General features: G+C 44.0%; 1 protein-coding gene across 2 annotated transcripts in view; it reads right to left on the bottom strand.

Moving 5' to 3' along the window:
- MYO19 (myosin XIX) overlaps window positions 1-26837 on the bottom strand; it is a 338653-nt gene that overhangs the window by 72619 nt on the left and 239197 nt on the right. The window contains exon 14 of one of the 2 annotated variants that reach the window (XM_073575565.1): window positions 6927-7034. The exons of the other annotated variant lie outside the window; for it this stretch is intronic. Within the exon in view, the coding sequence (XP_073431666.1) occupies window positions 6927-7034 (108 nt within the window). The remainder of the gene's footprint in view (window positions 1-6926; window positions 7035-26837) is intronic. 2 annotated transcript variants of the gene reach the window in all.

Raw genomic sequence — 26837 nt, 5'->3', positions numbered from 1 at the left:
TACAGGAATTTAACAGAAAGGATGCTTAGGAACTATTAATCCTATGGAATCTATGGAAGGAGCCTTTACCAATTACCATATATTTCATGTTGTATAAGGATAAAACAGTGGTGGTCGCCACAAAAAAATCCCAAGGATGCTGCACTTTTCCAATGAGCAGGTGTCCAAGTCTATATCAGCAATCAAGGATGTTTGTCACAGCGATTACGCTTTCAAGGCATCAAACTGCTTAATTATATCCAAACAGACATACTGTAGGTACAACTAATCCCAACGCCTCAAAAGTACCTCTCTTTTACTCTGATGACAGCTTTACACACACTTGGCATTCTCTTAGTGTCATTAGGTAGTTACCTGGAATGGCTTTCCAACAGTATTGAAGGAGTTCCCATAGATGCTGAGCACTTGTTGGCTACTTTGCCTTCACTCTGCGGCCCATCTCATCCCAAACCATGTCAACTGGGTTGATGTTGAAAGATTGTGGAGGTCGTGACATCTGATATAGCACTCCATTTCTCCTCACTTTCTTAGTCATATAGCCAAAACAGCAAACACTTTCTAAAGGCCGTTAATTCCACAAATGAACTCTTGACAAGGCTTACCTGCACATAGGAAGTAATTCTAATGAAGCTGCTTGAGAGAACGACAAGAAAGGCTCTCATCAGAGTAAAAAGATGTACTTTCCGGAATTTGAGGCTTAACACGTATTGTGGATGGTTTCACATATGCTTTTTTTTATTATTTTACTCCTTTCTATATAGGTTTCTCTGTGATTTTGCGGTCTTCAGTCTGAATCTACAATTTTCAAATTCCAATAAGAACAAGCAAAACTAAAGACATGCAGAAACACCAAACACAGATGAAGGCAACCCTGGCACACGCTGCAAACCCGTTTTCTCCAAGCAGTGCTCAGGTGTGCCGAACGAAAGTGGAAAAAAAAAAATCACTTTGAGTAGAAGACTTCATCCACTATAAGTTTGATCTAAAAACTTATATCTCAGTGCTCCATCTGGCCAAACAAACCTACTTCAACACTTTCATCACATCACTATACGACAATCAAAAACGACTTTTCAAAACCTTCCACTCCCTTCTGAGCCCTAAAGTACAGTTCCCTGTTACCAAACTCAGCGCTTAAAATCTGTCCACTTCCAAAAACAAATAAACCATATTCATCAGGACATTTTTATCCAATCCTTAAGGTACCGTTACACCAGCGATGCACTAGCGATCCCGACAACGATACGACCCGGTCAGGATGGCTGATGCATCGCTAAATGGTCGCTAGTGAGCTACCAAACAGGCAGATCTCACCAGCGATGCAGCAGCAGTCGTCACTTACCTGTCACACGCAGTGAGGGTGACGTCTTCCGCCCACGTCCATGGAGTCGCTCGTCGGCGCCAGCAGGAAGCCGACGTCGAGAAATGGACCAGGACGATCTCGCACGATCAGCGATATCCAGCGGGGAGCCGGGTCAGAGGTAAGTGTCACATGTAGAGAGATCTCTACCGATATCGCTGTTGCGTCACAAAATTGGTGACGCTTTAGCGATATCGCTAGCGATCTCGCTATGTGTGAAGGGGGCTTTAGTGTCGGAGTTCAATATGTTCAGTTCAAGGCCCTCTACTCTTTTCCCTATAAACTGCCTCTATTGAACAAACCAACAGAAGATTTGGATTTCCAGCACCATCTACAGCTCTGGCAAAAATTAAGAGACCACCAACATCAAAACCCTGTCATGGGCAGCCCATTGAAAACCTCTGGAATGTAATCAAGAGGATGATGGATAGTCACAAGCCATCAAACAAAGAAGAACTGCTTAATTTTTTGCACCGGAAGCAGTATGAAAGACTGGTGGCAAGCATGCCAAGACGCATGAAAGCTATTTTTAAAAATCATGGTTATTCCACAAAATATTGATTTCAGAACTCTTCCTGAGTTAAAAACATTGGTATTGTTGTTTCTAAATTATTATGAACTTGTTTTCTTTGCATTATTTGAGGTCTGAAAGTACATTTTTTTTAAATTTTGACCATTTTTCTTTGTCAGAAAAAAAATACAAAATTTATTGCTTGGAAACTCGGAGACATGTTGTCAGAAGTTTATAGACTAAAATAATTTACATTTTACTCAACAATATACCTATAAAGAGAAAAATCAGATAAACTGAACATTTGAAAGTGGTCTCTTAATTTTTGCCCGAGCTGTATGTGCTGATGACATCCAATTCTACACATTTTCTCCTGACATTACCTCCCATCTAATACAAAACACCAGGGATTGTCTGTTTGTGGTCTCTGAATGTTTTCTGGCAATCCGATTAATACTTAGCCCCCACATTTTTAACCCCTTATTGACAGAGCCAATTTGGTACTTAATGACCGAGCCAATTTTTACTATTCTGACCACTGTCACTTTATGAAGTTATAGTTGTGGAAGGCTTCAACGGATCCCACTGATTCTGAGATTGTTTTTTCGTGACCTATTGTACTTCATGTTAGTGGTAAAATTTCCTCAATATGACTTGCGTTTACTTATGAAAAAAAAACAAACGGGAATTTGGCAACAGTTTTCGAGTTTTCAAACTTTTAATTTTTGTACCCTTAAATCAGAGAGTGGTGTTACACAAAATTGTTAATAAATAACATTTCCCACTTGTCAACTTTACATTAGCACAATTTTGGAAACATATTTTTTTTGTTAGGACGTTATAAGGGTTAAAAGCGATTCCTCATTTTTCCAACAAAATTTACAAAACCATTTTTTTTAGGGAGCACCTCACATTTGAAGTGAGTTTGGGCGGTCAAAATAACAGAAAATACCCAAAAGTGACACAATTTTAAAAACTGCACTCATCAAGGTGTGCAATAACTCTTCAGGTGCTTCACGAGAACTAAAGCAACAGGGAATGAAAATATGAACATTTTACTTTTTTCCCCAAAAATTATTTTGGAACTAAACTTTAATTTTCACAAGGGTATCAGGAGAAAATGGACCACAAAATTTATTGTGCAATTTCTCCTGAGTACGCCAATACCCTGTATGTGGGGGAAAACCACTGTTTGGGCACATGGCAGGGCTCAGAAGGGAGGGAAGCACATTTGTCTTTATAAACGCAAAATTGGCTGGAATCAATAGTGGGCGCCATGTTGCGTTTGGCGACCACCTGGCTGTACCTAAACAGTGAAACCCCCCCAATTCTAACTCCAACCCCAACAGAACCCTAACCCCAACACACCCCTAACCATAATCCTAACGACAACCCAATCTTTTTATTTTATTATTTTTACCTAACTAACTTGGTGATTAAGGGTGGCTTGATTTACATTTTTTTATTTTGATCACTGTGATAGGGTCTATCACAGAGATCAAAATGAGCCAATAAGAAAAATCTCCTATTGCGGGGTGCCGGCCGGCAGATCTCGGTGGGCCGAGATGCCGGAGGAACAGGGGGGGACACCGAAGGTACCAAGGGGTCTTGGGGGACCCCACTGCTCCCTCATCTGATGTGTTAGATCATATCAGAGGAGAGAGAAATAAATGGGAAACCGGACTTTTTTTTTGCGGCTGCCATTATTTGGTGAGTAACGATGATCGAACACTGGTGATGGTAAAAACCGGCCCAAACCATGTTCTCTAGGGTCTCCATTACCCCCGGTAGCCGAGACCCCGGAGATTTACCTATGCTAGGAGGCGCTATACACTTATTTCTCAGAGCAGTTAAAAAGTGACGCTGAGGAATAAGTACCCTTAACTGCTGCAGTTAAAAGGCGTATCGGCGGTCATTAAGGGGTTAAATATGCTTTAAAAACACATCTTTTTTAGACAGATGTATCACACCTCACTTCACTAATGTAACTTTTCCCTGTTCCCCCTTCAAGTTTTTCTTCTGAATCTAGTCCCTCTTATTCATCTGTCTCCACATCCTACATGCACCCAAACTTGGTATGGTAAATGTACTCAGACAGATTACAGGCTCATGCAGCTATATATTATATCCCCGATTTATTATAATGATGGCTGGATCATACATGGCAAGCAAGTTCTACCCATTGTCCTACCCCCCTATTTCCTTATAGATTGTAAGCTTGCCAGTAGGACCCTCAATCTTCCTGTAACTGTTGACCGATGTTACTTTGTAATATCTTTGTTTGTACATGTAAATAAAAATTATTGTTTGTAAATATTGATTGTATATACAGTGGGGAAAATAAGCATGTGATACACTGCCTATTTTGCAAGACTCCCCCCTACAAAGAATAGAGTGATCACTGGGCAACATTGAGTTTCAGCTCCCTCCAAAGACTGCCTATTGGGTTCAGATCTGGAGACTGGCTAGGTCACTCCAGGATCTTGAAATGCTTCTTACGGATTTACTCCTTAGTTGCCCTGGCTGTGTGTTTTGGGACTTTGTCATGCCAGAAGACCCAGCCACGACACATCTGTAATGCTGTTACACAGGGAAGGAGGTTGTTGGCCAAAATCTCACGGTACATGACCCAATCCATACTCCCTTAAAAACAGCGTAGTTGTCATGTCCTCTTTGCAGAAAAGCACCCCCAAAGTATGATGTTTCCTCCACCATGCTTCACGGTTGGGAATGTGTTCTTGTGGTTGTGCCCATTCTTCTTCCTCCAAACACAATGAGTGGAATTGATATCAAAATGCTCTATTTTGGTGACCACATGAGCTTCTGCCATGCCTCCTCTAGATCATCCGGACGGTCATTGACGAACTTCAAACAGGTCTGGACATGTGCTGGCGTGAGCAGTGGAACCTTGTATGCCCTACAGGATTTTAATCCATGACTATGTAGTGTGTTACTAATGGTAATATTTGAGACTGTGGTCCCAGCTCTCTTCAGACCAGGTCCTCCCGTTTAGTTCAGGGTCGATTCCTGACATTTCTCAGAATCATCATCACCCCACAAGGCGAGATCTTACATGGAGCCCCAGGCCGAGGAAGACTGACAGTCATCTTTTGTTTCTTCCATTTTCTAATGATTGTGCCAACAATTGTTGCCTTCTCACCAAGCTGCTTGCCTATTGTCTTGTAGACCATCCCAGCCTTGTGCAGGTTTAAAATTTTATCCGTAGTGTCCTTAGACAGCTCTTTGTCTATTGGTCATGGTGGAAAGGTTGGAGTGTGATTGACTGTGTGGACAGATGTATTTTATAAAGGTAACAGATATACAGGTGAAAAGTTTAAAGATGTGCAGTTAATAGAGGACTAGAACTCTAGTGCCACCTATTGGAGGTAGCAATCCTAAAAGTCAATGTTGACCCTTTAACGAGCCTAGTTACATGACTTAGGATAAAAGCCAAGCCAGAAACTCCATTTGCAGACACTGTGTTTCGGGGTACTGCCCCTCATCAGTGCAAAGTGGGAGATCTGGTTTGGCATATTTCCCAGAGGAGCATTGCGGCTTTAAGTCTCCTCACCTCGACATGCTTAGCATGTCATTCTCCGCAAGGAGAAATGATACTTCTTGGATATCAGTTAATAGAGGTAATGGGTGCAGAGTAGGAGAGCTTGTCAAGGAAAAACAGGTCTGCGAGGGCAGATTTCTTGCTGGTTTAGTAGGTGACTAAATACTTATTTCGTGCAATAAAAATCAATGTAATTATTTAAAAATCAAAGTGATACTCCAGTTTTTATTTTTAGATTCTGTCTGTCACAGTTGAAGAATACCTACGTTAAATATTACAGATCTCTCCATTCTTTGTAGGTGGGAAAATTTGTAAAATCGCCTGTGTGTCAAATACTAATTTTCCCCAGTGTATGTTACATACAGGTGCATCTCACAAAATTAGAATATCATCAAAAAGTTAATTTCAGTTCTTCAATACAAAAAGTGAAATTAATATATTAGATAGTCATTTCAAACAGAGTGATCTATTTGAAGTGTTTATTTTGGTTAATGTTGATGATTATGGCTTACAGCCAATGAAAACCCAAAAGTCACTATCTCAGTAAATTAGAATACTTTATAACATCAGCTTGAAAAAATAATTTTAAAATTCGGAATGATGGGCTACTGAAATGTATGTTCAGTAAATGCACTCAATACTTAGTCGGGGCTCCTTTTGCATCAATTACTGCATCAATGCGGCGTGGCATGATGGCAATCAGCCTGTGGCACTGCTGAGGTGTTATGGAAGCCCAGGTTGTTCTGACAGCAGGCTTCAGCTCGTCTGCGTTGTTGGGTCTGGTGTCTCTCATCTTCCTCAAGACAATACCCCATAGATTCTCTATGGGATGAAGGTCAGGTGAGTTTGCTGGCCAATCAAGCACAGTGATACTGTTGGTTTTAAACCAGGAATTGGTACTTTTGGCAGTGTGGACAGGTGCCAAGTCCTGCTGGAGAATGAAATTTCCATCTCCAATAAGCTTGTTGGCAGAGGGAAGCATGAAGTGCTCTAAAATTTCATGGTAGACAGCTGTGCTGACTTTGGTCTTGATAAAACACAGTGGCCCTACACCAGCAGATGACATGGCTCCCCAAACCATCACCGATTGTGGATACTTGACACTAGACATCAAGGTCCCAGAGTCTGGAGGAAGAGTGGAGAGGCACACAATCCAAGCTGTTTGAGGTCTAGTGTGAAGTTTCCACAATCAGTGATGGTTATTTTTATTTGAAAATGTAGTGATAACAGCATTCACACTCCTAAACAAACCACTGATAACTTGTGCAGAGCTTTATACAGTAATTCTAATACTACAGTTCTACATTCATCAGAGCAGTCACTCAAAGAGGAATGCTAGAAACCAGGAAGGAAAATATAAGGAGACTGAAGAGTTGTCTGCTGCTCAAGAGGCAACATTACAATACCCCTTTAAAGTAATCAAATCAGATACTGTATGTTGCTCAAAATAAAACAGCAAGAAAAGCTATGTAAGGTGTGTTTTGACAAAGATTTACCTCTTCATTCCCGAACACCATCGCCTTGCAGTCCATATTTGGTTTAATACATCGTATATAATGTGGTGTTGTTTCATGCAAAATATTCATCAAATTCTCTAACGAACCCTTAAAGAAATAAATTGGATCACTTGCAAATGAGGTTTAAACATATTCATGCAATTTAAAAGAAGAAAGATTTCCTTAGCACAATTTTAAATTATGTTTCCATATAGAAAAAAATATATGTTTAACATTTTGTAAAATATAGCAAAACCCATAAAATATTAGAATGGTCACTGAACAATCACAAAATACTGACACACTTGAACGCCTGTTCTCTAGAGATTCCTTTTTAGCTTGTGTTGGGTATACTGGGAGCTGGGGAAAATAACACTGGATAATACTACTGACCTCAGATGATGAAGATAGCTTAAAACCTCCTCACCTTCCCTATTCTAATTCAGTACTTGCAAGCATGTTGGGGGTGTTTGTTAAGCTGGTAAATATGGTCAGGGTCTTGAAGTGATATCTAAGAAAGCATGCAGAAAATCATGTGCGGTGAAGGATCGGGATTTGTGTCGGTATGGATCTTATAAAGAGACTAGATGTGTGCCCGATTCTATCGCATCAGGAGGGCAGTAACATCATGATGGGGGCAGCTTTGTGGCACTGGGAGTGGCGGCTCACCCACTTCCGTGCAGTCACATCCGGCAGGAAAGACTGTGTTTTGCGGCCTGTGCTGGATATGGTGTGCGGCGCCACCAGAGGGTGGCCGCACCGAGTCGCCAGCACAGGCTTCAAGCCGCAGTCTTTCCTGCCAGCTGTGACTCCACGGAGGTGGGTGGGCAGGCAGCGGCGGGATCTGGCTTGTGTAGTCAGGCGGTGGGTCCTGGCGGGGGTCCGGCGGCGGCATCCCTCTCATTACATCCTCTCGTTACACCCCTCTCACAGCCATCAGGAAAGACGGTGTTTTGCGGAATGTGCCAGAGTTGGTGTGCGGCGCCACCAGAGGGTGGCCGCACCCAATCTCCAGCAAAGGTTTCAAGCCGCGGTCTTTCCTGCCGGCTGTGACTGCACGGAGGTGGGTGGGCAGGCAGTGGCGGGATCCGGCGCGTGTAGTCAGGCGGTGGGTCCTGGCAGGGGTCCCGCGGCATCCCTCTCAATACACCCCCTCATTACACCCTCTCATTATACCCCCTTCATTACACCCCTCTCGTTATACCCCCTCTTAGCCTTGTGATCGTAGCGGCGGCCTGGATCGGCGCGGCAACTGGGATCCGAACGGAGGCTGGGATCCAAGCAGCGGCCGGGATCGCAGCAGTGTTCAGGATCGCAGCGGCTGCCTGGATCCGAGCAGCAGCTGGGATCCCAGCGGTGGCCTGGATCCGAGCGGCAGCTGGGATCCCAGCGGCGGTAGGGATCGCAGTGGTGGCCTGGATAAGAGCAGCAGCTGAGATCCCAGCATTACATAATGCTGTAGATAAGCCCCTGATGTCGATGCCGGCAGCTCATAGTCCAAAAAAGGGTGACAACAGATTCCCTTCAAACCCAGTGAACTTTTCAACACCAGGGTGATGTGCAGTGTTAGTTTTCCGCCAAACATTTCTCCAGTCACCTTCCATGACAGTCACCTTGGCGGATGTCTCCCAGCCCTGATGGGGGACAGGAAACGCAAAGAGATTAAATAACCCTCCCCTTCCTGCTACCTCCAGCGTTTTTCCTGTCCCCCTGTGGGGCATGAAGAGGTACAAGGGGGCTGCCGTGGCCAGCGACCGGAGCTCCTGGAAACTTACATGCCAGGTAGCTGAGGTCGGGGGATTCACCTCTCCTCCTCCATATGGCTGCTCCCGTCTCCACCTGAGGGTGCGACTCGGGACTTCTTCCGCCCCTCCCGCGCCCTCCGGGGTAAAGTGGGGCGGTATGGTGCAGCCGGGGTCCTCTGAAGCTCCCTGGCTTCCTCCTTCCTCTCTGGAGCTGCCGACACCGGGCCCGCGCACATTGGAGGGGGCGTGGCTTCTGACAGGAAGTGACGTTGGCGCACTTCCGGTTCGCGTCCTCCGGCGTTCCTGGATGGAGCGCACGCGCCGGGCGTTCGGGCAATAGCAGCGGGGGTCGTGCCGCAGGTTCCTCCCCATGGACCAGGAGGAAGGAGGGGTACAGAAACATTGAATGCCTATATAATCGGGCCACAGGCTCCATGTAAGCGCAGTGTGTCTGCATCAAAGCCAAAAAATGGAGAAAAATGCAGCACTCATGGAATCCGTTAAAAAACCATAGTACTTTATTAAATTAGTTGGACAAGGTCAGCATAAGGGCTAGGTACGTGAGCAACATGCAGGGAAAAAGGCTACAGCTGTTTCGCGATACACACACTTCAACAGGTCCAGATGCATCAATTACAACGTTATATCCTTTTATAAGGCTTGTAATCAAAAAATTACCATACAACATTTACATATTCAAATTAAAAACAGCAATAAATGCAAAATTTAAAAACAATGCAAAAAATACAATGCAAAAAATACATCCAATTTACTGATTGTAAGCGATCAACAAATATATTAAAGCAATATCATAGGAACACAGAATAATCTAATCTATCATTTAACCCCAAAGCTCCTTGTGCATTGGTTTTGATAATCCACCTTGCTTCACGTTGCAATAATAATTTATTGTGATCACCACCTCCTGGTGGGAATTTCACCACTTCTAAACCTGCAAACTTCAAACAAGATGGGTTACATCCATGCGCCTCCTGTACATGCTTTATCAGCCTCAAAGATCCTTTACCTGTTGCAATGGAACGGACATGTTCCCGAAATCGTACAAACATAGGTCTTATTGTCTTCCCTATATAGTAATGAAAGCAAGGACAAAAAACTATATACACCACGAATTATGTTTTACAAGCAATTAAATCCTGTATTCTATGATGAATAGGGCCAATCTGTAAGGAATTACCAATTAGATGTTGGTCACAGAAACTGCAGTCGCCACATTTGAAATTTCCTTTAGGAACATTTGAAGTTAACCAGGTTTCCTGTGTATTGCAAACATGATTGCGCACTAATAGATTAGTGAGATTGTTAGTCCTTTTATAGCAAAAACTAGGTTTAATTTAATTTTGCATAGTTTATTAAGGCCCTTGTCGGCGTTTAATACATGCCAATTTTTACGAATCGATGCATGGATAACCTTATCCAAAGGACTATGTTTAAAGCAAAAATTTAAGTGTTTTTCCTGAGGTATGGCATTATTATTAGTGCCTGTCTGATCTCGGGCAGTGTTTTTTCTCAGTGTGACAGTTTGTGAAAGTTTAGAGACACGATCTGCAGCTTCATTCAGTATTTCTCTGCGGTACCCTCTATTAATAAACCGAGATTTGAGATCTTTCATTTGTTCCTCAAATGTATCGTTGTCATTATTTTCCTCAGTCTCAACATTTGGCTATAGGGCAAATTTCTTTTAGTATAACAAGGGTGTGCTGATTCAAAATGTAACAGGGAATTTGTAGCGGTTATTTTTCTATGGACCTTAGTAATAATTTCATCATTTTTATAGCAATATCAATATCCCAAAAATTCAAATTATTTCCTCCAAAGTTGGATGTAAATCGCAAGCATGTAACATGGAGGAAGTAATCGATCCTTGTGAAAAACTTCAAGTAGTTAATTTGTCGAAAAAAGCATTAACTGCAGAGCATATATCGGTATTGTCTAAGGGGTTAAATTATTGTATTCCTGAGTCTTTTGATTTAATAGAATTTAAGATTGATATGTATAAAGGTGTAAGAAAACTTCATTTGCACAAAGCGTTCGATAATAAGGAGGCAATAAATCCTGTATTGTATTGAAAAAGAAAAACTTGGCTTCCATTGGAACTTTGGGTTTAATGGCGTATCCGCCTGAAAACCCAGAACATCTGAATGATGTAGCAGCACTTTTGGAAATAACGCATCCTAATACGGATATAGTCACCCCTAATGTCAATTTGTATTCTGTGGCTCCATTCAAAATCTAATTATATGCCTCCTATCGCATCAGGTAATGTCATTGATTTGTTCCATGACCTAGTGGTCAAAGATGTAGAAGCATTGCTTTATCAATCCCCTAATAAAAATTTATCTGAAGGTGAATTTCATCCCCTGAAAGACATGCAACAATGGCATAACATAATTTTTCGTAGCGCTGACAAAGGGGGCAATATTGTCCTTCTAGATAAAGATTATTATATTGAAGAGGGGAGACCTCAATTAAGCAATGCTGATACATATTTGTGGCTAGATTATAATCCAATTCCCAAATTTAAGGATAAATTGAGGTTCTTTATTTGGAAAAATGTTGAAAATGGGGTGTTAACAAAAAAGGAAGGAAAAAAATTGTTTCCAATTTATCCAGGAATTCCCCATTGGTATACTATTCCAAAAATCCACAAAAAAAACCCCTGTCCCATTGTTTCTGGGAAAAATTCACTTACTGAACCTCTATCCCAGCATTTAGACTGGTGTTTGAAACCTTTGCTGAGGCAGATTCCTTCATATGTGAAAGATTCTGGGGATTTTTACTGGTTTTAAAGTCGATTGATTGGCAGCCCAATTTTGCCCTTACATCCATAGACGTGGAAAACCTATACACTAGAATACCACAAATAACTGGAATTAATGTAGTCAAAAAAATATTGCAGAATTCAGAAAAAACTGGAGAGTTTATTTCCTTTATTGTAGAAGGTTTAGAATTCATCTTGACTCATAATGCATTTAAATTTCTTGATCAGTGCTATTTGCAGAAGGTCAGTACCGCTATGGCTACGCCCGTGGCTTGTGTGTTCGCAAATCTATTTTTAGCGGCATTTGAAGAAAAATATATTACCGGTCCTGGAAACCCCTTTCTCAAACAAAGTGTTTTTTTTTGCGCTTTGTGGATGACATCTTCATCATTTGGGAGGGAGGGGAAATAGAATTTCATAATTTTGTGGCATTTTTTAAAGAAACCAATGATGAAAATATGCGGTTTACATCCAATTTTGTAGGAAATAATTTGAATTTTTGGATATTGATATCGCTATAAAAAATGATGAAATTATTACTAAGGTCCATAGAAAAATAACCGCTACAAATTCCCTGTTACATTTTGAATCAGCACACCCTTGTTATACTAAAAGAACTTTTGCCCTATAGCCAAATGTTGAGACTGAGGAAAATAATGACAACGATACATTTGAGGAACAAATGAAAGATCTCAAATCTCGGTTTATTAATAGAGGGTACCGCAGAGAAATACTGAATGAAGCTGCGGATCGTGTCTCTAAACTTTCACAAACTGTCACACTGAGAAAAAACACTGCCCGAGATCAGACAGGCACTAATAATAATGCCATACCTCAGGAATAACACTTTAATTTTTGCTTTAAACACAGTACTTTGGATAAGGCTATCCATGCATCGATTCGTAAAAATTGGCATGTATTAGGTTCTTCAAAGTAGCCACCTTTTGCTTTGATTACTGCTTTGCACACTCCTGGCATTCTCTTGATGAGCTTCAAGAGGTAGTCACCGGAAAAGGTCTTCCAACAGTCTTGAAGGAGTTCCCAGAGATGCTTAGCACTTGTTGGCCCTTTTGCCTTCACTCTGTGGTCCAGCTCACCCCAAACCATCTCGATTGGGTTCAGGTCTGGTGACTGTGGAGGCCAGGTCATCTGGCGTAGCACCCCATCACTCTCCTCCTTGGTCAAATAGACCTTACACAGCCTGGAGGTGTGTTTGGGGTTATTGTCCTGTTGAAAAATAAATGATGGTCCAACTAAATGCAAACCGGATGGAATAGCATGCCGCTGCAAGATGCTGTGGTAGCCATGCCGGCTCAGTATGCCTTCAATTTTGAATAAATCTCCAACAGTGTCACCAGCAAAGCACCCCCACAGCTCCGCCTCCATGTTTCACAGTGGGAACTAGGCATGTAGAGTCCATCCGTTCACCTTTTCTGCGTCGCACAAAGACACGGTGGTTGGAACCAAAGATCTCAACTTTGGACTCATCAGACCAAAGCACAGATTTCCACTGGTCTAATGTCCATTCTTTGTGTTCTTTAGCCCAAACCAGTCTCTTCTACTTGTTGCCTGTCCTTAGCAGTGATATCCTAGCAGCTACTGTATTTACCATGAAGGCCTGCTGCACAAAGTCTCCTCTTAACAGGAGTTGTAGAGATGTGTCTGCTGCTAGAACTCTGTGTGGCATTGACCTGGTCTCTAATCTGAGCTGCTGTTAACCTGCGATTTCTGAGGCTGGTGACTCAGATGAACTTATCCTCCGCAGCAGAGGTGACTCTTGGTCTTCCTTTCCTGGGGCGGTCCTCATGTGAGCCAGTTTCTTTGCAGCGCTTGATGGTTTTTGCCACGGCACTTGGGGACACTTTCAAAGTTTTCCCAATTTTTTCAGACTGACTGACCTTCATTTCTTAAAGTAATGATGGCCACTCGGTTTTCTTTACTTAGCTGCTTTTTTCTTGCCATAATACAAATTCTAACAGTCTATTCAGTAGGACTATCAGCTGTGTATCCACCAGACTTCTGCACAACACAACTGATGGTCCCAACCCCATTTATAGTGCAAGAAATCCCACTTGTTAAACCTGACAGGGCACACCTGTGAAGTGAAAACCATTTCCGGTGACTACCTCTTGACACTCATCAAGAGAATGCCAAGAGTGTGCAAAGCAGTAATCAAAGCAATGGGTGGCTACTTTGAAGAACCTAGAATATAAGACATATTTTCAGTTGTTTCACACTTTTTTGTTAATTATATAATTCCACATGTGTTAGTTCATAGTTTTGATGCCTTCAGAGTGAATCTACAATTTTTATAGTCATGCAAATAAAGAAAACTCTTTGAATGAGAAGGTGTGTCCAAACTTTTGGTCTGTACTGTAGTTTTTTGTCCTTGCTTTCATTACTATATAGAGAAGACAATAAGACCTATGTTTGTACGATTTCGGGAACATGTCCGTTCCATTTCAACAGGTAAAGGATCTTTGAGGCTGATAAAGCATGTACAGGAGGCGCATGGATCTAACCCATCTTGTTTGAAGTTTGCAGGTTTAGAAGTGGTGAAATTCCCACCAGGAGGTGGTGATCACAATAAATTATTATTGCAACGTGAAGCAAGGTGGATTATCAAAACCAATGCACAAGGAGCTTTGGGGTTAAATGATAGATTAGATTATTCTGTGTTCCTATGACATTGCTTTAATATATTTGTTAATAGCTTACAATCAGTAAATTGGATGTATTTTTTGCATTGTTTTTAAATTTTGCATTTATTGCTGTTTTTAATTTGAATATGTAAATGTTGTATGGTAATTTTTTGATTACAAGCCTTATAAAAAGATATGACGTTGTAATTGATGCATCTGGACCTGTTGAAGCGTGTGTAACGCGAAACAGCTGTAGTCTTTTTCCCTGCATGTTGCTCACGTACCTATCCCTTATGCTGACCTTGTCCAACTAATTTAATAAAAGACTATGGTTTTTTAACAAATTCCATGAGTGCTGCATTTTTCTCCATTTTTTGGCTTTGAACTACGTGTAGTTTCACGCAAGCACCAGATCAACCGTTTTGAATATCACCCAGACACCCGGATTTCAGACATCCATATCTCCACGAGTGAGTAGACTTTGCTTGAGTGCCGTTCTGCTGTTTCTCTTTGTTTGCTGATTGCAGTGTGTCTGTATGGCGACTGGTGATGGCTATGGATGGCGACAAATCCTCGACACCTGCATCTGCGGAGCCCAGCGTTCCCCCTCCTACCGTGAGTAGCAGGGCCGGTCCCCTAACTGTCCAAACTTTGGTGGCACGGGTCATTGAGTAGCCTTCTCTTTCTCCTTGCAGGAAGAAAAGGCCTCTGTCCCAAGACATAAACCCAGCCGTAAGTGTGGTATCTGTGGTGCCAGGCTCCCTCTGATTACAAAAAGAATCTATGCCAACCTTGTACGCAGGACATCCTCCGCACCGAACAACTCTCCCTGTTTGACAGTATCAAAACTCTCATTGAGCAGGAGGTACAGACCTCCATGGCAGCATTTGCCCAGACCCTGGTAACCCAGGCCCCTCTACAAAAAAAAAAAAGAGGAAAATAGCACCTACGGAGACCGCTTTAGATTCGGGAGAAGTCCGTACCTCAGGGTCTGAGGACATTTGGGAAAATGAAGGCTCCACATCCACCCCCAAACCCGACACAAAAAAAATTACTTCTCTTCGGAGGATATGGAAGAGCTGGTCTCCATGGTGAGAAATACCATGGGGGTTGAGGAGGAGGAAGTGAAGCTCTCAGTTCAGGATGAAATGTTTGGGAGGGCTGAAACCCAGAGGTAGGAAGGTTTTCCGGTACACGAAAATGTCCAGAACCTGATAGTTCGGGAGTGGTCCTCCCCTGAGAAAGGACTTAGTGTACCCTCGGAACTAAAGAATCACTTTCCTCTCGAGGGTGACAACTCTATTTGGGATATCCCCCAGATAGATGTCCAGGTCTCTAAAGTAACTAAGACGACGTCCCTCCCTTTCGAGGACTCTTCCCAGATGAAACATCCTATGGATCGTAAAATAGAAAGTCACCTTAAAAAATCCTGGGAAGCATCCACGAATTTGCTCAAAGCAAATGTAGCCTCCACTTGCGTCGCCAGAGCTTTATTTCTCTGGCTTCATACGTTAGAGGATCACCTCTCTCGGGGTACTCCCAGAGAAGAAATCTTAGATTCCCTTCCCCTTCTCCAGAAATCAACGGGCTTTTTAGCCGATGCCTCGGGAGAGACGGTGCGGGTAGCAGCAAGGTCCTTAGTCCTTTCTAATTCAGCTAGAAGGGCCCTCTGGCTGAAGTCGTGAGGTGACATCACCTCTAAGACAAAGCTCCGTGCCATCCCCTTCCAGGGGCACCACATGTTCGGACCAGTCTTGGACGACATCCTCGAGAAAACCTCGGACAAAAAGAAATCGCTAACCGAACAGAAAATCACCAGGAGACAGTTTTTTCGTCCCACACGACAGCAGTCCTCCCAGAGGGAGTTCAGAGGGAAGGGCAAGACGGGACGGTGGAGCTATCCAAAAGGGGGTAGAGGGAAGAACATCCTCGTCCCTCAGCAACAGCAGCCCCCGGACAAACAGTGACTCCCCGATGGGGGGGGGTCGACTCACTCAATTCTTCACCCAATGGCAGACCATGACCTTGAACCAGTGGATCCTGCACACCATACAATTCGGGCTGAATTTGGAGTTCGAACAACCCCCCCCCACTGTCTAAGAGTCACCCCTACACAGTCCCCAATTCTCCAAAAGATCCTACTTCTTCAACTACAAGATCTGTTACGGGAAGAAGTAGTCTCATAGGTACCTCAGCAGGAAATAGGCAGGGGACATTACTCCCGCCTATTCCATGTAAGGAAGCCCTCCGGAAAATACAGGCTTATCATAAACCTGAAACCCCTGAATCGGTTCATCAAATACCGGAGGTTCAAGATGAAGTCGGTAAGATCGTCGATCCCTCTTATTGGTAGGGCTGGCTGATGGCTACGATAGACCTGAGGGACGATTGTTGTGAGTTCATTTTCCCCTTCACCGTTGATGTCTGATGAACTCCCTCTGCTGGTGAAAAGAGGTAGTGAAATTGACTGGGTTGGGAAGAACCTGTCATCTGAACAGGTGGAGCCTGATTGGACACCCGGAATCACTGAGTGGATATAAGGCAGCCGACGCCCTACAGGGGTGCTGGTGACCCTTTCTGCTCTGAGCTCTTGCAAACCAGTTCAGTACCTGTCTTCTGAAAGCTAAGTATTTGCTCTCTTATTTTTCCATGAGATATTGTCTGTTTACTTAGTGTTTGTGTTCTGCCTGCCCTTGTTGGTACAGGCTGAGTTCCATTTTTGTCTCTGGTCAAGTTGATCTTTTGCCCAGTCTTCAGAATATACCTGAGTGCTGATATAGTGTTTTTGAAGTCTAGTGACTTCAGGGCCTTTTTTCTATCAGACGTGTTGGACATTATTTTGGCAGAATTTTTGCGGATTGCAGCCAGCATCTTTTCTGTCCTTTCCTATTTAGTTAGTTGGGCCCCATCGTTTGTTCAACCTGTCTTTCTGTCTGTGTTTGTGTTTTCATCTGCTTTTCACCTACAATACATGTTGGGGGCTGTCTATTGCTTTGGGGTCTGCTCTGGGGCAGTTTAGATTTCCCCTTTCTTTCTTTAGGCTTATTTAGTTCTCCGGCTGTGAACGAGGGGTCTAGGGCACCGTAGGAACCCCCCACGGCTACTGTTAGTTGTGTGAATAGGATCAGGGGTCTGCAATCCGATAGCTACCAACCTCTCTGGTTTTCTGGACTTAGCTTGTTTTTTTGTTTTTTTCCTCCTTCGGTGACTCATTCATAACAGAATCACCAGCCATACCGCAGATTCTAGGGTACTCAATAGCAGGAAGGAATTGTAAAAGGAAAAAAAAAAGAAAAAAGTGTCAGATTTTTTATTTTTGTGTATATTTTTTCCTCTTTGAGGCCGTAGGGGGATTTTTTTTCTTCTCAATGGAGATGAAGCAATTGTCTGATCATGTGGAGCAGCTCGCTGCTGAAGTGCGGGGAATTTCCGTCTATCTTGCTCATTCACATGTTGCTGAACCAAAGATCCCTACTCCTGATGTGTTTTTTGGGGATCGGTCTAAATTTTTGAATTTTAAGAATAATTATAAATTATTTTTTGCCTTGAAGCCTAACTCATCAGGGAGCTCCGCGCAGCAGGTTAAAATTGTCATCTCTTTGCTGCGCGGCAGGATTGGGCGTTGTCTTTGAAACCTGATGATCCTATTCTAGCTAATGTGAATGCATTTTTTCAAGCCTTAGGGCTGTTGTATGATGAACCTAATGCTATTGATCAGGCTGAAAAGGCCCTGTTGGCATTGAGCCAGGGTCAGGATTCTGCAGAGTTGTACTGTCAAAAGTTCCGAAAGTGGGCGGTCCTTACTACTTGGAATGATGGTGCCTTGGCAGCTCTCTTTCGGAAGGGTTTGTCAGAAACCGTAAAAGATACTATAGTGGGATTTCCTGTTCCCTCTGGTCTTGACGATTCTATGTCATTAGCCATTCAGGTTGATCGGCGTTTGCACGAACGCAAAACTGCACGAGAGGTGTTGTCACCTGTTGAACAAATGTCTGAACCTATGCAATGTGATAGAGTTTTGTCTAGGGCGCAACGTCAGGAGTTCAGAATGCGTATTAAGCTGTGTTTTTCTGTGGAGATGCCTCGCATATTATTTCTGTCTGCCCTAAACGAGAGAAACGTTTTGCACACACATTTGCTGTGGGCGGTGTTCAACCTAAGTTTCTTCTGGCAATTACTCTGATCTGCTCCCTGTCCGCATTTTCCGCTAAGGCTTTCGTGGATTCGGGAGCAGCTCTGAACCTGATGGACTTGGATTTTGCTAAACGTTGTGGATTTCCTATGACACATCTGCGGACGCCTATCCCTTTGAGGGGTATTGATGCTACTCCTTTGGCGAAGAATAAACCTCAGTTTTGGACCCAGGTGGTAATGCGGGTCGCCCCAGATCATCAAGAAAATTGCAGATTCTTGGTGTTGCATAATCTGCATGATACCATTGTTCTGGGGTTTCCCTGGTTACAAATCCATAATCCAGTTTTGGATTGGAAATCTTTGTCTGTGGTGAGTTGGGGTTGTCGGTGTGCCCTTAGGCTAGTTTCACACTAGCGTTTATGAGCGCAGTGACGGCCTGCACACGGCCGCTGCTAAGCCCCGCCCCTGCCGCTCCCCCGCCGGTAGCTCCGCCCTGCGTCCCCTATCTTTATCACAGGGGGCGCAGGCCGTGCGCAGTATGCGTTTGGCGGCGCATGCGCCTTTTTGACGGTGCGCCGCGCAACCAAACTGCAGCAGGTTGCGTTTGGCGCACGTCGGCGCACCGTCAAAAGGACGCATGCGCCGCCAAACGCATACTGCGCATGGCCTGCGCCCCCTGTGATAAAGATAGGGGACGCAGGGCGCATGCAGCGTCATGCGCCGGTGTGCGGAGCTACCGGTGGGGGCGCGGCAGGGGGCGGGGGCGTGCTCAGGCCGTCGCTGCGCTCATAAACGCTAGTGTGAAACTAGCCTTAGTGACGCTCCTGTTTTCTCCACCTCTCCCCAGTCGCATGATGTTCCTGACTATTTGGCTGATTTTTATGATGTATTTAGTGAGAATGAGTCTGCGTCTTTGCCTCCTCATAGGAGTTATGCAATTGAGCTGAGCCCTGGGTGTAAATTTCCCAAGGGTCGACTTTTCAATTTATCTGTACCTGAGCACGAGGCTATGCGATCCTATATTAAGGAGTCGTTGGAGAAGGGTCATATTAGACCATCCTCTTCACCCTTAGGTGCTGTTTTTTTTTTCGTGGCCAAGAAGGATGGTTCATTAAGGCCTTGTATTGACTATCGTTCCCTCAACAAAATTACTGGTAAATATCAGTATCCGTTACCCCTGATTTCTGATCTATTCTCTAGAGTTAAAGGTGCTTGCTGGTTTACCAAGCTTGACCTCAGGGGGGCGTATAATCTTATTCGCATTAAGCATGGGGATGAATGGAAGACGGCGTTTAATACTCTAGAGGGACATTTTGAGTACCTGGTGATGCCTTTTGGGCTCACTAATGCCCCTTCTGTCTTCCAGTGCTTCATGAATGATATTTTCCGAGACTTTGTGGATACATTTTTGATCATCTATCTGGATGATATTTTGATCTTTTCCAAGGATTGGGACTCTCATGTGGAACACGTTCGGACTGTGTTCCGGATTTTGAGGGAGAATTCCTTGTATGTCAAGGGATCGAAATGCCTTTTTGGGGTACAGAGGATTTCATTTTTGGGATTTATTTTGTCTCCGTCAACTATTGAAATGGACCCGGCCAAGGTACAGGCCATTTATGATTGGGTTCAGCCCACTTCTTTGAAGGCCCTCCAGAAGTTTTTGGGTTTTGCTAATTTTTATCGTAAATTTATAGCTAATTTTTCGGGTATTGCCAAACCATTGACTGATTTGACCAAGAAGGGTGCTGATGTGCTGAATTGGTCTCCGGAGGCTGTTTCTTCCTTTCAGGAGCTGAAGCGAAGGTTCACTTCTGCTCCGGTTTTGCGGCAACCTGATGTCTCACTCCCGTTTCAGGTAGAGGTGGACGCTTCTGAGATTGGTGCAGGAGCTGTTTTGTCCCAAAAAGATCCTGTAACATCTAAGATGAGTCCCTGTGCTTTCTTTTCCCGAAAGTTCTCCCCATCTGAACGTAACTATGATGTGGGGAATCGGGAACTGTTAGCCATGAAATGGGCATTTGAGGAGTGGAGACATTGGTTGGAGGGAGCTAAACATCATGTCGTGGTCCTTACTGACCACAAGAAGTTGATTTACCTGGAGTCGGCCAAACGCTTGAATCCTAGACAGGCTAGGTGGGCCTTGTTTTTCACACATTTTGATTTTGTGGTCTCTTTTCTTCCAGGCACTAAGAATGTCAAGGCAGACGCCCTCTCTAGGAGTTTCTTTGCTGATTCTCCTGTTGTGACCAAGCCTGCTACCATCTTAGGTGAGGGGGTAGTTCTTTCTGCCATCTCGCCCGATTTGAGACGTGCTCTGGCAGAGTTTCAGGAGGACAAACCTGAGCGTTGTCCCATTGGAAAATTGTATGTTCCTGACCAGTGGAGGAAGAGAGTGATGTCTGAAGTTCATTGCTCTGCATTGGCTGGTCATCCAGGTATTTTTGGTACTAGAGATTTGGTGAGTCGGTCTTTTTGGTGGCCCGCCTTGTCTCGTGATGTCAGGAGTTTTGTGCAGTCCTGTGGGACTTGCTCCCGGTCTAAACCTTGTTCTGGCTCTAGTGGGTTGCTGTGCCCAGGAGGCCATGGACCCATATTTCAATGGATTTTATCTCAGATATGCCTGTCTCTCAGAGAATGACTGTTATTTGGGTGATTTGTGATAGATTCTCTAAGATGGTCCATCTTGTACCACTCCCTAAGTTGCCATCTTCCTCAGAGTTGGTGCCCTTGTTTTTGCAACAGGTGGTTCGCTTGCACGGGATTCCTGAGAACATTGTATCTGATAGAGGAGTTCAGTTTATTTCTAGATTTTGGAGGACTTTCTGTTGCAAGCTGGGAATTCGGTTGCCCTTCTCCTCTGCGTTTCACCCTCAGACCAATGGGCAGACGGAGAGAACAAACCAGACTTTGGAGTCGTATTTGAGATGTTTTATTTCTGCTGATCAGGATGATTGGGTTTCATTTTTGCCCTTGGCCGAATTTGCTTTAAATAATAGAGCTAGTTCTGCCACTTTGATGTCACCTTTTTTTTGTAATTTTGGGTTTCATCCTTGATTCTCTTCAGGGCAGGTGGAGTCTTCTGCCTGCCCTGGTGTTGACACTGTGGTGGAGAGAATGCACCAGATCTGGGACCAAGTGGTGGATAGATTGTCTCTCTCCCAGGAAAAGGCCTAGCGGTTTTCCAACCGTCATAGGACCATTGGTCCCCAGTTTAAGGTGGGTGATATGGTTTGGTTGTCATCAAAGAATATCTCTATGAACGTGGCTTCTCCAAAGTTTAAACCTAGATTTATTGGACCTTACAAGATTTTGGAGATTCTTAATCCTGTCTCTTTTCGATTGGCTCTTCCTGTTACATTTAAGATCCATAACGTGTATCATAAGTTTCTGTTAAAGAGGTTTGTTGAGCCAGTAGTTCCTGTGGTGGCACCTCCTGACCCTGTATTGGTGGAAGGTAATGTGGAATATGAGGTTGAGAAGATACTGGATTCTCGCCTGGCTAGACGGAGACTTCAGTATTTGGTTAAATGGAAGGGTTATGGCCAGGAGGATAATTCTTGGGTCCCTGCATCCGATATTCATGCCGAAAGATTGGTTCGTGCTTTTCATCGGGCCCATCCTGATCGTCCTGGTGGCGTAGATGAGGGTTCGGTGAACACTCCTCAAGGGGGAGGTACTGTTGTGAGTTCATTTTCCCCTTCACCGTTGATGTCTGATGAACTCCCTCGGCTGGTGAAGAGAGGTAGTGAAATTGACTGGGTTGGGAAGAACCTGTCATCTGAACAGGTGGAGCCTGATTGGACACCCGGAATCACTGAGTGGATATAAGGCAGCCGACGCCCTACAGGGGTGCTGGTGACCCTTTCTGCTCTGAGCTCTTGCAAACCAGTTCAGTACCTGTCTTCTGAAAGCTTATATTTGCTCTCTTATTTTTCCATGAGATATTGTCTGTTTACTTAGTGTTTGTGTTCTGCCTGCCCTTGTTGGTACAGGCTGAGCTCCATTTTTGTCTCTGGTCAAGTTGATCTTTTGCTCAGTCTTCAGAATATACCTGAGTGCTGATATAGTGTTTTTGAAGTCTAGTGACTTCAGGGCCTTTTTTCTATCAGACGTGTTGGACATTATTTTGGCAGAATTTTTGCGGATTGCAGCCAGCATCTTTTCTGTCCTTTCCTATTTAGTTAGTTGGGCCCCATCGTTTGCTCAACCTGTCTTTCTGTCTGTGTTTGTGTTTTCATCTGCTTTTCACCTACAATACATGTTGGTGGCTGTCTATTGCTTTGGGGTCTGCTCTGAGGCAGTTTTAGATTTCCCCTTTCTTTCTTTAGGCTTATTTAGTTCTCCGGCTGTGAACGAGGGGTCTAGGGCACCGTAGGAACCCCCCACGGCTACTGTTAGTTGTGTAAATAGGATCAAGGGTCTGCAATCCGATAGCTACCAACCTCTCCGGTTTTCTGGACTTAGCTTGTATTTTTGTTTTTTCCTCCTTCGGTGACTCATTCATAACAGACGCTTATTACCACGTCCCAATCCATCTGGATCACAGAAAGTTCCTGAGGTTCATGGTCTCCCACGACCGGGGGATCAGCCATCTCCAGTTCAATGCCATACCGTTTGGCGTATCTCCAGCACTAAGGGTGCTTACGAAAATTATGAGGGAAGCAGTCATTTTCATCCATCTGCTGGGAATATGTATTGTTCCATATTAAGACTACCTGCTCATTATCGCTCCATCAATATCCCGACTAAACCAGGACGTGTCGAAAACTCTGCAGATCCTCAAATCCCTAGGTTGGATCCCGAATCTTCAGAAGTCGGACATTCACCATTCTTCAAAGAAAAAATTCCTGGAGATTCTCTTAGACTCGGAAAAAAGAACATCCTTTCTTGCAGAGGATCATCAATTAGACCTTCATCAGAGAATTATCCGATTCAGAGAACAAAGGGCACCGACTCTGAGGGACGCTATGTCTATACTGGGGTCCCTGACATCATGTATTCAGGCGGTGTCCTGGGCCCAGGCACATACGCGAATCCTACAGTCATACGTCATAGTAAACTCAAGGAAGTATTGAAACAATCTGTCAAGAAGGATTCCACTTCCAGGACACGTGAAATCGGCCCTCTTGTGGTGGGTGCCTGAGTTACCGAAACTTGAGGCGGGGAATAAGCTGGGACCAGCTTCCCCTGAAAATACTTTGTACCGATGCCAGCCTGAGAGGTTGGGGAGCCGTGGAGGAAGAGTATTATTTCCAGGGAAGATGGTCCCAGAACATAAGAGCCAGATCTTTGAATCTAAAGGAATTGAAGGCAGTGGAGGAAGCACTAAAAGCCGCTTCATCCCTTATCCAGAACCATCAAGTTCGAATATATTCCGACAACGTAACCACGGTAGCCTACCTCAGACACCAGGGGCAGGGCCGGTGTCAGCACCCGGCGCACCCGGGCAAGTGCCGGGGCCCTGGCGAGACGGGGAGGCCCACTCGGCACCTGAACAAGTTTTTAAAAAATTTTTTATTTATAAGTCCGGGTCGGTCACCCCAGGGTCAGTCCTCCGCCCTCCGCAAAACATCATACTCACCACTATCTTTTTTTCTGTGAAACCGCGCGCCCACATGTTACCGCTCATTAAGGTCATGAATATGGACGCCACTCCACTCCCATAGGCGTGGCGCCCATATTCATAACCTTGAGTTGTACCACGTGGCCGCGCTCTCTCGCAGGAAGTTACCGGCGCCTGGACTCAGGTGAGCGGCGTTGAGAATGAGTGGCGGTGGGGCGGGGGGAGAATGAGCGGGGGGGCCTGGTGGGAGGAATGAGCTCAGCCCTTGAGGGAGATGAGTGAGCTGGGGGGGAAATGAGCCCAGCAGGGGAGATGAGAGTGAGCGGGGGGGGAATGAGCCCAGCAGAGATGGGAATGAGCCCATTATTCTCTATGGGGCATTATATGGGGCCCACTCTATATGTATGGAGCATTATATGGGGCCCATTATCCTGTTTGGAGCATTATATGGGACCCATTATCCTGTATGGTAATAAAATAAATTTTTGGCACTCAACTTGAGAATAAGCTAAGGATTTTATTTGCAGTCAAAGGCAGTAACCATCAATACACTGCAGAAACCAAAATATCACAGAAGAAAAAATACAACTATGTAAATTGCATCCATGAGTATAACAAGAAGAATAGGCAACAAAATGTGTCAAATAGTGCACAAGTGATGAGGGATTGGAAAAACATGGGAAGGGAGAGGAAAACACATTACAGACTGTTCCTGAGTGGTCCGTGAATATAGAGTCTAAAGGAATGTGGCAATAAGTATAAGTCCCTAGAAGCATATTGGTCATTTATTCTATAAAATCACTAAGATATAGATACTCACAGTAAAATAACACTGAAATGGAGAGAATCATAGACTACTATGGGGGGTACATTACCCCTGCTGTGGAGGGTTATTCTATAAGGTGAAAAAGGACCATTATCAGACAACGGGACTGCAATTAGAATATGAAAGCCATGTGGTGTGACCAACCTGTTTAGTAAGGTCCTGTGACAGATGGTTAAGAATACTGGGTATACCAAGAATGTATAAGGATATAAGGTTGTGACCAACCTGTTATATGTTAAAGTTCTGTGACAGCTAAACCAGAATGACAGATATTTCCAAAATGCTGTCCACAGACTCAATCTGGCAGGCAGCACCACTATTCACCACTGGTAAGGCACACTCTATGCCTTTGTACCTACTTCTCTTTATGGATGTTTATGGGACCATACCAATCTCTCATACAGACATCCACACAGTCTGTTTACCCTTAGGGTCCTCCCACAGCACACTGACCATAACTTAACATGTTATGAGCCTGTCTTACGCTTCTCTAGCACTTTAGTATACACTTGTTTATACTTTATTCCAGCACAGATTGAGTCCGTGGACAGCACTTTGGAAATACCTGTCATTCTGGTTTAGCTGTCACAGAACTTTAACATATAACAGGTTGGTCATATAGGGTGGGGATATATTTATTCACCAATGTCCTCTTACCTGACAAGATTCCTTTATCACCCCATAGAATATCCTTATACATTCTTGGTATACCCAGTATTCTTAACCAGCCGTCACAGGACCTTACTAAACAGGTTGGTCACACCATATGGCTTTCATATTCTAATTGCAGTCCCGTTGTCTGATAATGGTCCTTTTTCACCTTATAGAATAACCCTCCACAGCAGGGGTAATGTACCCCCATAGGAGTCTATGATTCTCTCCATGTCAGTGTCATTTTAATGTGAGTATCTACAGTATATCTTAGTGATTTTATAGAATAAATGACCAATATGCTTCTAGGGACATACTGTATACTTATTGCCACATTCCTTTAGACTCCATATTCACGGACCACTCAGGAACAGTCTGTAATGTGTTTTTCTCTCCCTTCCCATGTTTTTCCAATCCCTCATCACTTGTGCACTATTTGACACATTTTGTCGCCTATTCTTGTTATACTCATGGATGCAATTTACATAGTTGTAATTATTTATTTTTCTGTGATATTTTGGTTTCTGCAGTGTATCGATGAAGGTCAGATGTATTGACCAAAACGTTTACTGCCTTTGACTGCAAATAAAATCCCTTGTCTATTCTCAAGTTGAGTGCCAAAAATTTACTTTATTATTGCTCTGGTGTGGGAACCTATTTTTGAGCACCGACACAGCTGTGCCACAATATACTTGATATCCATTATCCTGTTTGGAGCATTATATGGGGCCCATTATTCTGTATGAAGCAATATATGGGGCCCAATAAACTGTATGGAAGACTATGTGATGCCCAGAATACTGTATGGAGTTCTATTCTGTCCAGTCTTAAATGAAAACTTTTGAATACCCGCTAGGGCACGCACTGTGCTCTGCGAGGATTTGCTGGTTTCTGAGCTATTGTAGAATTTACAATAGAGATCACTCATGTAATGTAAGAAGTAAGTGATATCTTTGGCATTGTACTATACCTATATTTCTTTACCGTATCTGTGCATCATGAATTGTGGTATGTGTTAAAGGGGCCCACTGAGACACTTTCGCCCGGGGCCCACAAAAACCTGGAGCCAGCCCTGACCAGGGGGGTACGAAGTATGCCAGTCTGAAGACAGTGGCAGCAAGAATTTTCCTCTGGGTGGAGAAGCACCTATTGTCCATCTCAGCGGTACACCTGAAAGGATCGGACAACATCCAGGCGGACTTCCTAAGCAGGAAAGACATGCATCCGGGAGAGTGGTGTCTGAACCAAGCGGTCTTCCAATCTCTGACCGCGAGATGGGGGGATCCAGAAGTCGTCCTATTTGCGAATGCTCAAAACGCAAAAACAGCAACATATTTCTCCCTCAGTCCCAAGTACAGAGCCCGGGGGACAGACACTTTTGCCCATCCATGGGCCTTCAGACTAGCCTATGCCTTCTGGCCAACACCTATGCTGGCAAAAAGGACGCTGCAAAAGATCCAATTGGACAAGGTCACAACAATCCTGGTTGCTCCAATGTGGCCAGGGCGAAGCTGGTACAGCGCCCTGTTGTACATGGCCCAGGGAGGTCCCTTACTCCTACCCCA

Source organism: Dendrobates tinctorius, unplaced genomic scaffold (genome assembly GCF_039654945.1).
Source record: "Dendrobates tinctorius isolate UK_male_01 unplaced genomic scaffold, ASM3965494v1 ptg000045l, whole genome shotgun sequence".
Lineage (NCBI taxonomy): Eukaryota > Metazoa > Chordata > Amphibia > Anura > Dendrobatidae > Dendrobates > Dendrobates tinctorius.
This window is presented reverse-complemented; position numbering and strand designations above follow the sequence as displayed.